The sequence below is a fragment of the Physella acuta genome, unplaced genomic scaffold (assembly GCF_028476545.2).
Source record: "Physella acuta isolate Inbredline_101_S28 unplaced genomic scaffold, ASM2847654v3 ptg000587l, whole genome shotgun sequence".
NCBI classification, from domain to species: domain Eukaryota; kingdom Metazoa; phylum Mollusca; class Gastropoda; family Physidae; genus Physella; species Physella acuta.
In genome coordinates, this window is record NW_026732106.1 from 42398 (window position 1) to 57115 (window position 14718).

Here is a 14718-nt window from a genome sequence, read left to right on the forward strand (position 1 = left end):
GAACCATCAAGCTGACCTATCACAGATAAACAAGTGTATGAACAGACCTCAATGGCATGCAGCTTATTTTTTATTGGCGTTATGTAGATCACATCTACCAATAAAATTATGCTGAAAAACATGAGAAACCAAAGAAACATGTTTGCGTGGCTAATTTTACAATTGACCTGACGACCTCTAAATGAATGTAAATAGTAAATTATATAAACAAGTTCTTTATGAGAAATAATACTGCATATAATAAAAGAGCTACCGTGGCACCTCGCTATTTAAAAAAAAATTCCCCTGCACCCTCTCTATTGTCTGGCAATATGAATGATAAATGAGCTGCATAAACATTTTATTAATCTATTTGTTTTATTAATTATTATTAAAATTTAGTTAAAAAGGCATATATAAATAGCCCGAAAATAATGTTAAATTCAAGTTTTTTAAAGTGTATGTCAAGCAAAAGTGTGACGTCAAACTTTCTGATCTCCACACATCACCCCACCCTTGTCACACATTGTCACAGAAATTTGAACCCACCGCTCCCCTCCATATTCTGACGTCATTTAGTTAATGACTATTGACAATTTTAATTTTTGAAATATTTAATCCCGTTGGGGGCTTTTGATCTTTACTTCGCTACTTGTAGCCTACACTAAACCAGGCCAATACAAACGGTAATCTCTTTGGATTACGTTTATTTAAATACTTTATTTTCGCTTCTTTGCTTTTGAAGAGGAAAAACTGTGACTAACTCTACGCATACTCATGGGTCTCTTAGGGCAGATCAATATGGTTAGGTGGGTCGTAGGTTTTTATATGAAACACCTGGCCTCACCCCAACACGCCCGCTTAATCGAGCACGTGTGTATGTACAGTCTCAGCTGTTGCATCGTGTGTTTTAAGCGGAGTACTCAACTATGAGATACATTATTTTAAACACGGTAAGCATGCATTGTATAAAGAGCAAAAGCTTCGAAACCAAAATTTATTAGATCTATATGTTTGTTTTATTTTTTAACATTATCATTATTATTCTTTGCTTTTTTAAAAATAACTATAAAATATTGTATTTTTAATAAATCATCAATATGTTTGTGGTACTCAGTAAACTGCAATAAATTAACAACTATAATTAAGCATTTTAAATGCTGCAATTTACGTTTAGAAGCCTATGTTATTTTTTCAGGTGGGTTAAAATTTAGTGGCTAGAGATAACAACTTTCCAATGCAACCGACGTATTGTAAATGATAGATTTTCTTCCAATAACTGTAATTCAATCGACCTACTTGCGTGTTTATTGTCGTTGTCGTGTAAGCGTGTGAGAGCTCTCCATAATGTGGACGCAACATGTGTACGTCAGGGGCGTAGACTGGGTCACGCCTGTCCATTATTTTAAACGATAATAGAATTTTACTATCGCTGTAATCTAGATAATTTAAATGAAGCTTACAGCAGATGGTCTGTTCATTTTAAAAGGCATTGAACTTTATATTTTAAATTTAAATGTAGACCCGCCTCTAATGCGTCGTCGATTGATGTTGTGTCATTTCTTCTCCCTCCACTACCCCTAAAGACACACCTTTGTTGTAATACGAGGAATAGTATTTTTTTCGTGTGTGTTTTGTTTTTTTCTACGCATTTTTATCGGTATAGCCTAGTTTTTATACACTGCAAACACAGTTGGTGATTCAAATGGGATTACGTCAGTAGAAGCTGAGGGGATGTGTTTGGTTAGTGTTTAGTGGAATTTCAAAATAAGATTTAATTACACTCATACTAGATCTAGCTAGTAGTTGCTGTATGCGTATCTAGTTTTTTCTGACCTTTGGAAATATGGTGAAAACTGTTTAGCGGTGGACTTATCCTGTTCAATTAAAATACATGGACGTTTTATTAAAAGTTGTGACCACATCAAAGAACGGCTAGGTATGTTTCTAGTTGCAGGTAATTATGTTTAGAAATCTTTCTATTTTAGTGAGGTTATTTTTAGTAACGAACCAGCATCATTATTTTTAAATTTTTTAGACGTAGACCATATTTTACATGAAGTGCTTTTTGGATCCGTTGTAAATATCAAATTACAATTAAACTTCTAAATATTTTAAAATTTGCTTTCAAAGTAAATAATGGTTCTCATTTGATTTATCTTGTAATTAAAAATTTAGTCATATACACATAGATCTAGATATAAGGGAGAAATGGGGGTGGGGGGGAGTTTATTTGACGATCTAAATTAAAAAAAAAAAACAATATGATGAAAAAATAAATAATTCATTTAAATTTATTATATTTTTGTGACGATTTCACAACTGATGAAAAACTCAGATAATAGACGCTATGATTAAATTTATTTTGGGGGATTGGGGGGGGGGGGGATATTCGTGAAGCTACTTAGTAGGGCCCGACAGCACATGACGATAAGGGAGGCAGGTATTATCGCCGCGCGTGACATCATTAATGGACTACCCCTTAATAAGTCATTAGACATGGGCCTGCTTAACAGGTTAGAAGCTTATACCTTCAGAAATTTGCTCTATATTTCTCACTTGCTGTTTTTGTTCCTTATACTTTTTCAGAAACAAATTTATTTACATATTATAGCAGACAGCTTTTTCAATTCAAACATGCTAGAAGAAGCAAGGAAAGACAACTCACTAGAGAGGGGACTTATGATATTGTCAGGTAGTTGAAACCCAAATCTACAAAAAAAAAAATAAAAAAAATAAACACATTTAATTTTATATTTAATTAATAATTGATATATTAAACTAGCTTTTATTTTTTTAAATGTAGAAATAAATAATATTATTAATTAATTAAGGCAGTGCCTTAAATCGTACGTAATTACCTCCCTTTCTTTTTTTAATATCTCTAATAATCTAATTCTAATCCTATTGGCCTACACCTGTGGTGGGCTTGTTAGGTCATATTTTCAAAGTTATTAGACTTTTAATGATAACAGAGTTGATATGGAATGTATCAGAGGCGTAGCGAGGGGGGGGGGGGCGGGGGGGGGGACATATGTCCCCGGGCGCCGACCTTAGGGGGGGCGCCAAATTGAAAGTTTGAGGGGGGTGCAAATGAAAAGTTCGAGGGGGGGTGCAAATCGAAAGCTTGAGGGGGGGGGTGCAAATGAAAAGTTCGAGGGGGGGGGGGTGCAAATCGAAAATTTGCTCCCGAGGGGGGCGCCAAATTGAAAGTATGTCCCCGGGCGCCGGGAAGGGTCGCTACGCCTCTGGAATGTATTAATTAAAATAGGCTAAATGTGCTGTGACTTCGACATAACTATTTGTAGCATATATATATTTATTCTTAAATATACCAGCCAACTTGGCAATACAACATTGAGTAGCATTGTATTTAACGATAGGCCTAATTAATTAACTCATTCTGTTATTGATCAATTCGCCAAAATTAATCATATTTAGTAGTGTTAGCAGGCCTAATTAATATTATTGTTATCGGCGATTTCCGCTTGAGTATAGACGATTTAGTAGCCTACAAAATTTAGATCTGGATCTATTAAACAAGAGTAAAGAAAGCCAACTCTGAAAAATGCCTAAAATAGCGCTAAAATTAAAAATAATTTGTCTCTAAATGTCTAGTATTAAGTCTAAGGCTTGTAACTGGTAACTAAGATTCTAACACTCTAGGTCTAAATCAAGTTGTATAAAAATCAAATTAGAATGTACACTGTGTAGCCTACTAATACACATCATTTAATTAATGCCTAAGTAGGCCTTGAGCCCTTGTTAGTTTGAAATAAACTCTTTACATTTGAAAATGAAAAATAAATATAAAGTTATCTTTATTAGATCTAAGTAGTATAAGTAATGATTGAAAAAGAGATGGGCCTAGTAAAAAGTGTTTTTTTTTTTTGGGGGGGGGGGGGATAAGTTTCGTTGAGGTTTTTCTTACATTAGAACAAATTGTCATTAATTTTGAGTTAAAAATGTAGATCTAGAATCTAGATCTAATTACAAAATTGTTTTTTTTAGGCGGCCAAGACAAATATGGAAACTTTCTGCTGACAATTCCAACAAACAGGCTAGAAGAACTTCAGCAATGGGGCTTTGGGGAGTTGTCTGCCCTGATCCTCCACTTGGCCAAAATAGCCAAAAGTCATAAAACATCAAAGGAAAGCTTGCCTGCAAACAGTCAAAATTCACTTGCATGTCTTGCAGATCTGAGAAATGCATCTACAGATGCTATTACTCAGATTATTGAAAGCTTAGAAGCAACTGAGGTAAAAATAAATAGTAAAAAGAAAATAGCAAGTTATAATTATATTGTAGTACTATTACTATATACTATATATTATTATATAGTATATAGGCCTATAGTCAAAGTCCTTTTAATTTTCAAATTGATTATTACTATTAGGCTTATTTATTAAGAATAGAGTGTTAGATGTGTAATCTGTATATATTTTATATAATATTCAAATTAAATATCCGAAGTATATTAATATTTAGGCCCTAGGTGCATTATTATTAGTCTAATTGACACACTTTGTAAATGTTAGTCATACTTTTTAAAAAGGACTTAATTTAATAACTTACTAAAATGATTTTGTGAGATTTAGGAAACAGCCGCATCAATAGAGGAATGGAAATAAGTCTACTTTAAAAATTACTATGAACAATTGTAATTTAAAATCTTTACTACAAATCTTTATAAAATAACTGATATAAAAGTTAATATAAATATCTTATGTATCCTTTTACAATTATTATAAATATTAAAAAACATTTGTTCTACATTAAAGCATCATAGCAGAGGAACAATTAGTGCCGTTTACTTTCTAAGCCCTGTAAAAAAAAGTAAATCACACATCCTCAAAAAATTGCTTGGTTTAAAGCCAAGCAAATCAAGGCCTAGGATTCCACTTTTTAAGGTAAAATATTTATTTTACAATAAAGTTGGCAGTTCGGTCTTTTAAAATTTGTTGTATTAAATACTGTTCATCATGGTTTTTTTAATTGGAAAAATATTATTTATTCTTCTTGCCATTGTAAAAAAGTATAGTCTAAATAATAAAAGGATAATCCCATAGGAGGCCATTATTAATGACTATGAATGCATCAGGTGCATAAAATAAACATTATTTATCAAATTGATATACTTGTTTTTTTATCCCTGAAGATCCTACTTTTCAAAACAATCCAAGAGCTTCACAATCAGATTGATGTATCTCAGCTTACTGTGGATTTCTTTGGTACACTTCAGTACAACCATACTGCGTGGATGCACTTGTACAATGTAAGAACTGAAGAAAAGTCTGGCTATTGTTGAATAATTAAATTTTTAATTTAACCTTACTAACCTTTATATGCTTCTTACATAGGTAAGAGTTATTATAAAATGCTAGCAGTTATGAGAGCTTTTTGTAACAGTGTCTCAATTAGGATTATAGTTATGACTAGAGAGAATATGGGTCCAGTCTAGAATCAGGAATTGAGTTAGGGTTGGGGTAGCAATATTAAAAGAAAAATTAGCCTTATGTATGTCTGCATGTGGTCCCATGTGTTTTGGGCACAGAAGGGAACAGATGATGTCCTGCAGATTTTGCTTAGTAAAATGAAGTCCTATCTTCTTAGGGAGTTATTCCATCATTTTTAGCATGTGACATTTTATTCAGGTGGTTATCAGGTGTATTGAAGACTGTGCCAACGTAATGACCAAACTACCCAGTGTGAAAGACAGAGTTGATCTGCTACATGAGTATGAGACAGACGGCCAGACTTCTAATCAACTGCAGCAGCTTCTAGCAGATCTGATAGAAAAGTACCATATCATTATTTCGTAAGTTTTCCTTGTTTTAAATACATATGAATTGGTTAAAAGTAAAGCTGCATTAATTGAAAACACGACTTTTTTAATGATTAGGCACTAGTGATACAGTTTCTGACAATAAATTATTCTATCACTTCCTTCAATGTTCATTTGTTTTCATGTTATTTAGATTTATGCTAGGTAAGCATTCATTCATTTTTAGCCTCTTGGCCATACGTGTTATTCGTATTCGATATAATATAAAGTAAATAGTTATAATGCCCACATTCAGGAATTTTTTTCCCCTTCAACTCTAAATATCAGCTACCAAAATAACTTTTGCCCTTTAAGGAATGGTATTGAATAGGAGGAGTTTACTAATTACATACACAATCTAATAAACTTGACAGCGTAAATCCCTTTTTGCTAGTCATTATCCTGTAGCTCAGTTAGTAGCAATTCACCTGTTACAGTATCCTGCTTCTAATTAGCATAGTTGGATGAGTTTCAAAGTTCAAAGAAAATCTATTGATCTGTAGTCTATTTGCATAAGATTACATTTTTTTATCTATCTGGAAGCTGTAAATTCCTTATTACTACTCTCTAATAAGAGCCCAACTAATTTTTACATGAAATTGATTTTTTCTTTAGAGATTCATCACTACCACTATACCTTACACTAAGCAAGCAGACCCTTTTCCTATTGGAAAATCCAGCAACTGACAGTCAGTTGTCATCAGTCCACCCAAATCTTCTCGAAGGATTTAAATTACACCTGCGTGATTTGTATTCTGCCCTTAATTGTTGGAATTCTGACCTAGAAGAAGCTTGGAAAACCACAGAAAACAGACTGACACTTTTGATAAAACTATATAAGCACAGAGAAAGAGCCAAAGAGGCAAATAATTTGTTTGATACTTTTCCTAAAATACTAACTAAGTTTTTTAATAATATTAATAGTGCATAATCATAGCGTCATAAACTTATATCAATGATATCTGATTACAGATATTGATCTTACATAGACTACTTACCATATTAAAAAAACCTACTTGATTATTAGTGATAATTCAGTTTATACCTTTTTTTTTGTTTAATTACATAATACTTTTTACTTTTTTTTTTTCTGTTTGCAGAATTTTTTATCTCTGACATCATGCTTAATCTATTAGATTTTTGTGGTGACAGATTTTATAAACTGAATATTCTGAGCCAACTTAATATTTGTATTATGGGTCACTGAATTAAACTTATTCATTTCTGATTTTTTAAATATTTTACTTTGAAGATTGAACGCAAAATCTGGGAACATTACCACCCTCTACTACAAGAGCATCCAATTGTAGGGAAAACATTAAGCCAAGCTGAGCTGTACAGAGCCCATTTCACCACAACTCTTTATGAACCTGCCAAGGTAAGCCTGACACAGCAACTAAGAAAGCCTTACACAGCCCTATAAAAAACTAAAACTTTTGTTACAAGACAACAGTAGTATATTTTTTAATAATATAGAACTACTTTAATTTTATATTCTACAATGGCTAAGACATTGGTATTCCATATAATATAATGTATATTAAACTTTGTTTGCCCCTATGTACACATGAATGAGGGGTTTACTTTTTCACCATAATAACACATATTATATTTTTACAGGAGCTACTTAGTCAAGCCACAGAAATACTAGAAGCTGTTCAGAAACTTAAGAATGGTGCAGCTGTCACAATAAATGGTGCTGTTTCTGGTCAGCTAACCAGTGTTGCTGGGGGAAGCATTGATATCAGTGACATCAGCAGCTGCTTGACCACCAGTATACAACCATTTGCCTTACAGCTCCAACACCTGCAACAGCTTTATGTCAACATTCACATCTTCCATCTCCTCTTTGAAAAGGTTTGTAAGAATGCTGGCATGTCATATTAAAGGCCCCAAAACACCCCAGTCAGAAAATAATTTTTGTAGGGATCTTGCAAATCTTGGGATGACTGTGTAGTTCATCTTAATTGTTGTACAGTGCTAAGGTGTTGATAAGTAAATATCATACATTTTAAAAAATTACGGTTCGCTAATCTTTTGTCCTCAATTAAACTTTTAATATTGCTTAATTGCCCATATTCATACATCTTCACTTACCCACAAACCCCGCCCATAAATAACATAAAATAATTGATAAAGATCATTACAATGGATATTAACAGGCACTGAGCTGGTACAAGAAAGTCTTGAAATTCATCCCTGAAAGTTTGCTCCAGAGGTGCACATTAGAATCTGAACATGCCACACTTGACCTGTCAGCTTACAGCCTCTCCCCAACAGCAGTGGAAAGTCTTGTGTTTATGCCCACTGGTAATATAAAACACCTAATATATATAGGCTTGAGAGTGCAACTTCTAAATACAAGTCAGCAATAGATCAAACTCACTAGATTAGAGAACATAAAAATTTTAAGTTGCCTTTATTTGTTCAGCAGTGCCAAAATTGTATTTTTCAATTTGTCCAAAACAAATATAAAAAAACCTTTTACGACCCAACATTAAGCAAAGCCTGCTTTTTCTTTTTCATAAAAGAGGTTGGCCTAGGAATGTGTTTATTTTGAATGATCATTACATATAGACAACACTACATGCACAAGATTTCACAAATTTATTTTTAATAGCATCCTACTAATGTTATTGTTTTCCTAATTATTTTATATTGAAAGATGAATTTTATAAGGCGGCATTAATTTTTTAGAGTGGCTGGGTGCAGTCAGGGTGTTTTTATCTCGGCATCCTCCACCAAGACCAGAGCACATTGAAAGACTAGATGAAAGTACGCCTCAACAAGTGGACAGAAAGCTTAGAGCGCAAGCTAGATCTTTAGCTCTAAGGTAACTTAAAGCTTTATTTGAAATCATCTAGCATTGTATTGTATTTAGTAAACCTGAATTACTTATTTCAATATTTACAAATACTTGGTCAACTTTTAAAAGTATTGATTTCATTATGTTGTATAACAAAAACTATCTAATACTTTTTTTTAAATGTACATTTTCAGACTTCGACTGCTGCAGCGAATACTTTCAAGTACTCGACTTCCTCTACGCCTAGTAACAGCTGTTGTTGGATGGAAAGCTGAACTTTTTGGTACTCCACAAACTGAAAAACTACCATTTAACCATCACTTGTCTAACTCATCCAAAGATAAATCAAAACCCCAGCTAGATGCAGCTCAAGCATTAAACGACTCTGTACCAAAACAACCTCCTCACAAGGTTCCAGAGAAGAGTTCCAGGAATAAGAAAACTTTAGGTTATGAACAAGAAGAGAGTTTCACATTGACTACAGGAGAATCACCTGCTAGCCCAGAGGCCATGAAAAGTTTTGAAAAATCACTGCAAAGAAAAATCCCAGTTAGAAACCTGCTAAAGTCTAAAAGTGTTGAGTTCAATTTCAACAGCTCCAGTACTGATGGGAGTGTTTTTGATTATGATAAAGCTGTGTTAGGAGCTCAACAGCTGGCCATGACTTCTGAATCTGGCGGAGTGGATGTAAAACCAAAAGCTTTTCCACGTAGGACTCGAGGATTCAGTAAAGACGTAAGGCCTATTTCTCGTAAGGAAGCAGTGAAGGATGTATTACACCATGAACAAGCTTTCTATGATCCCACAGACCTACAAGCCAGTCAAAACTCTGACCATGACTACAGTTACCTTGATCAGCGAGAGTGCAAGACAGAGTCCAGTAATGGAAATGATGAAATCAGTTTCCAAAACCAAACAGAACCAACTCCTGAGCCCCCAGAATCTGATTCTGGTCCTGCAGCTAGAAAATTATCTCACACTATGCAAGAAGAAGAAAAGCAGATTGATAAGTTTACTCCCCCTAATGTTAATGAGAGATTTATTCGTCTGACCTTCACCCCTAAAGAGATCAAACAAGGCTCTGAGTCTACATTTAAATTTGATGAAATAGGCAAGATGCCGTATCATTTAGAAAATCAATATCAAGTGAAAAATTCACCTACATCTGATTTTGATATAATTGATCCCTATGACAACCTAGTAAAAAGAATTCGAGAGATCTCCTCAAGTGATTTAAATAACACGGAAAAGCTGAAGAGAGTTACTGCCCTGCTATCAGACAGCACTTTAAATAAAAGTCACAGACCAGTTGGTAATCTCAGCTCCTCAAAGCATTCAGTCTCTACACTAGACTTGAGACCACGGGCACAACACATTGATTACAGAACAGATGACTACCATAATGAGAGGCCTGTGGACTCTGTGCTTAGAATGAAAAGAAACTTAGCAAAATCTATGGAAGAATTAAATGTCATTTGTTCAAATACAGAAAGTTTACCTGCTGTTTCACAAGAATCAAATCCTGCAACTGGGAGGTATGTGTCTGGTTCAAGCACTTTACCTCACAGCAGGCATGCATTTGGAACCAGCGCCTTACCTGGTGGCAGGTATGTTTCTGAGCTGAAAATTTTACCTCTGTATCAACTCCCTGGAGGAGAAACAAAAGAAATAAATCCCCCAAAACCAAAAAGAACACCAGTCTCCATGTCAGATGTGGAGGCTTCACAAAGTCAACATCGAGATGACCAAAGAAAAAATTACAGTTGGTCGGATCAGGACTCTTTCAGTCCCAGCTCTAGCTGGACATCCAACAGACAAGATGTGCCTTTAATGGCAGCAAACTTCAACACAATGTCAGACTCTAGTTCCTTGTCTGCCAACCAAGCACCTTCACATTTACATAGCAGACACAGCCAAGAACTTGACAGCCCACATACAAGACCATCAAGCTTGAGCTTGTATTCAAGCAGGAATTTCTTATCACCATCATTCTTACGCCCTGCATCATCCATGAGAGAACTGAACACTGCAGTGCCTTCCCTTGTGTACAGCCACCATCAAGACACAGACCCAGACTCTGATTATTTGGCATTGGAAGATATTGAGATGTTAAGAACACTTCAAGAGGATCCTCTTTCCAATCAGTTTTCAAAGCTCAGTTCTAGCACTGATAAAAAATATCAAAGAAGGAGATCTAATGAAAATGTAAAGAAAAAAGATGAAAGCAAACCTGTTGTGGAAGAAAACTATTCACCGATACGAACAAGATTTCCAATTTTATTTAAGGATCTACATAGAGACAGTGTATCCATACCGGATATTCATGTGAACTACCTTTCATTCTTAGAAAGTTTTGATAGTCCTGAAAAAGCAGGACATGAAGAGGAGTTTCGTTTTTTACAGTCAACAAACTATGACAGGTGAGAGCTCTTCGTGTTTATTATCAGCCTAGTTCAATGAAAGAATTTTCCACAGAAAAAAATTGCTAAGGCTTTTGATTTCAACTTTTTCTGTATTTATAAGAATCATTAAGCTCTTGATAATGTTCAATGTAGAATATATTTTTTTAAGGAAAAGAAATACAATTTTATCTTTAGGCCTAATACTTTTGTTTTACCATATAAGTCTATTATTAAAGTAATTTGGTAATTTTACTGGAATAGAATATTATAATGTAAAGAAGTTTCTAAAATAATAAATTTCATTTAGACAAATATTTACATGGATGTGTTTCAGGTTGACAATTGAAGCTGATCATGAATACTTAAGTCAAGAGGAGGTAGCAGACAGTCTGAGGAAAACTCAAAGAATTCTAGAAGTTTGTACTAGTTGATATAATATAGATATCTATTATATAAGTATTATAGTTTTCTCATATTATTATATTGGATAAAGTAAAATACTTCAGTTTCATGTACAGCATAACAACAAACTAATAAGTTTATAAAGTTATACTTCATTTCAAGTCTTGCTCTGTTACCACATATTGTCCTAATATTGTGTCAACCACCTTTTCTTTTTTGATTCATTGGTGGCTATTGCATATCCTAAAGATTTTTATTAAAATACTAAAGTAACCAGTTTTATTTTTTGAAAAATAGACATATCTAAAATTCTAACAGAAGATACTTTACAACAATTTATACTATATACTATATACATCTGTTTATTATTAATCAGCATAACTCTTTTTAAAAGGAGGAAGAAAACAAAAGACAACACTTGGACCATGATATTTCTGATCTTAGTGCTGATGATGAAGTAGGGGAGGGAATTTTGAGAGGAGCCAGAGGCTTGAGCAACACAACATCTATTGACAATGGCTATGGATCTTGGGCCAGTAAATTAGTGTCAGCACTGAGCACTAGCTCAGAGGGCCCTGAATTAGAAGCAGATAGAGGTAAGTTTTATTTTATTTCATTTGTCCACAAGTTTTTAACTAGTTAACTATAGCTTTACACATGAGATTTTAGAATGTACTAATGTATATGGGTAAAAGATGTATATAATGTTCTGTCATTTATTTTTACATTGTTTCTTCAATACATAATATAATAATATACATAATAGAAGCTTACAGTTAAAAGTGGAATTAACTATAAACTTTAACTACAGCTCTGTGAATGATTTAGGGCCTATATACTGCCTGCATGAGCTAAAAGAGTTGCAAATCCCAACTTTATAGCCTATACTATGCAATGTATAATTTATATTATATGTGTACTAATATATATAGTTTTGTAATTTCTAAAAGACTATTAATGCGATTAATACTTTTCTCTTTACAGACAGACCACTGGCAGATTCTGACCTTTACTGAAACAAGGCACCAACGTTATGATGACAGTTTTATTATGCATAAGTGCAATCATGTATTTTAATTGTTATTAGTTGTAAAAATATAGCAATTTTTTAATGAACTAAATAAATCTAAATATAATTTTTAAAAGGTTACCCATCATGGAAATACAAAAATATAATAAGCATGTTAAAATTTTTATCCCAAATATATCTTTCTGTATACCACCTACTCACCAGATTAGTAAGTTTGTATATTTATCTATATTTCATAGTTTCTAATTAAATAAATCGAATATAAATAATGTTAATAACTAAAAACTATTTTTTTAAATGTAATTAAATAGCAGATTAATATATTTGCTAAAATTAAGTTGATTTTCCTCATAATAAAGAGCATTTAATATATTTTGCTTTAAAGTAAAGGAAACTAGCAAATAATAAGTTCACTCACTATGAAGTAAATAAAATAAAGGCATTTGGTATTTTTTTGGTACATACATAACAAACGGGTCATCCATAAATGACTTCCGTTTTATTTGCACATTTTTTTCCATACCCATCCTATGCTTATAACACATCAATTTTTTCACTTCTTAGTTCAAGAAACATTTTTTCTAGGAATCTGATGTAATGTATGGATGACAACCTGAGCTAGAGCAGTAGGGCAATATTAAAATTGCATTAAACCAAAAAACATTTATGTTAAACAACAATAATTATAAATATTTTATTTTTAATCATTATTTCTTATGAGTAAAAAAAATATAGTTAAGTTAGGTTTTGAATCTGTTGTCCCATTAGGGCAGGTGAAGTAGAGTTCACCTGTGTCTGTGACCTCAGCATATGAAGGGATAGTGTGGTCAGCACAATGCCCTGCCACTTTCAATTTCCCTAACGTAAGTCAGGTACCCATCAGAGTTGGGTGGACTCAGGGACATTTTACAACCCTATCCAGGGACCCGAAGCAGTCAAACACTCTACCATTCGACAATGATTTCCCATGAGATCCTGCAATATTTTTAAATCATTATCCCCAATCTGATTAAAATTTCCTTTTGTCTTCTGCAAAAATGTTATCCCTTTAAAGTTGTGATACTATAGGCCTATCTGTAAATTGCTACAATGCCTAGTTCAAATGATATTATTTTGTTAAATCAAAACTGTATATACATTAATTTATCTTTTGTCTTCTTACAGAACAAATATAGTCCTGCTTTTGTTAAATTCTTTATTCATAATTAATTACTTATCTTCCAAAAATTTCTGTATAGATGTAAGGGTCTTTGGTAATTAAATTTTGAATAAAAATGTACTATTTGTTATTTAACATTGTGCACTTAATTAATAGTGTTTGTAATCAATATTTATCTTGATTGTACTATTTGTTGATTTATTTGCCATTTGTAAATAAATTGAAAAATAAAAGGTGTATATTAATAATACATTAACAAAATAGAATACCTGTGGCAGAAGAAACAATGGTGTCATGTTTAGCATTCTATTGTACTAATAGTCATTGTTTTGTAATGAAGTATGAATCAGTAATGTTTATGATACAGTGCCCCCCTTCTAGAGATGCCTGAAAGAAACAATGAAAGAAGGGGGAGGAAGATAAGTCACCCCAGTAAACCACTAGATCGCCAAGCCACCGCTAGATAGGATTCAGCCAATGTGCATTATCAGCCAAGGCTACGGCAGTCCAGAAAATTTGTCGTTTCAATTAATATGATGATTTAGACCAGAGCCGTAGAGACCCATTTTGGCACCCGTGCCGAACTATCAATTTTGATCCCTTCTTTCCGTTTCTATATATAGTTATTCCTGACTGTGAAAAAGCGCCCCCCTCCCCAAGTTGGAAAGGTTTGTAGCGCTTCTTACCAGCTGTTATCCCGTAACAGTTTCTATTTTGGTGCCACAAAATTGTTAAATCATTGTGTAAAGCCTTCTTGTGTTTTATTTTCGAACCGTTGATTGTGTATAAATACTATAATTAAATACTTCAGATTTTTAATTATTATTTTACTCCCTTTGGTGACCCATTAAGGTCGGCGCCCAGGACGGCCACCCCACCCACCCTCCACTAGCTACGCCACTGACTTGGACTTGTTGACAAGCTTGAACGTCTATCACGACCAACATCGTGTTCAAAAGAAGAAAACACGCAAAAGAGAAACCCCAAATAATGCATAAAAACATTGTAATAATTTTAAATAATTTAATTATGCACTAAAAAGGAAAAAGGTAAATGATTTCCTTTAAATATATAATAAGAGGTCATCCATAAATGACGTCACGCTTTTTTGGACGA

General features: G+C 33.4%; 1 protein-coding gene across 1 annotated transcript; it reads left to right on the forward strand.

Moving 5' to 3' along the window:
- The first annotated feature begins 1679 nt into the window (after window positions 1-1679).
- LOC131947172 (uncharacterized) lies at window positions 1680-13158 on the forward strand. The gene is made up of 15 exons (XM_059308308.1): window positions 1680-1918; window positions 2569-2674; window positions 3991-4238; window positions 4761-4889; window positions 5138-5254; window positions 5634-5797; window positions 6419-6665; window positions 7056-7181; window positions 7424-7660; window positions 7966-8113; window positions 8501-8636; window positions 8804-11029; window positions 11346-11427; window positions 11808-12009; window positions 12398-13158. Exons 2-15 carry the CDS (start codon window positions 2617-2619, stop codon window positions 12427-12429), a joined length of 4152 nt encoding a protein of 1383 aa, XP_059164291.1. The 5' UTR covers window positions 1680-1918; window positions 2569-2616; the 3' UTR covers window positions 12430-13158.
- The last annotated feature ends 1560 nt before the right edge of the window (window positions 13159-14718 follow it).

Bases quoted from the DNA above. Each gene is read 5' to 3' on its own strand.
- LOC131947172 (XM_059308308.1), top strand. From the start codon at position 2,617: ATGCTAGAAGAAGCAAGGAAAGACAACTCACTAGAGAGGGGACTTATG. The intron at 7,182-7,423 runs GTAAGCCTGACA...ATATTTTTACAG, and splicing joins CTCTTTATGAACCTGCCAAG to GAGCTACTTAGTCAAGCCAC. The intron at 8,637-8,803 runs GTAACTTAAAGC...GTACATTTTCAG, and splicing joins GCTAGATCTTTAGCTCTAAG to ACTTCGACTGCTGCAGCGAA.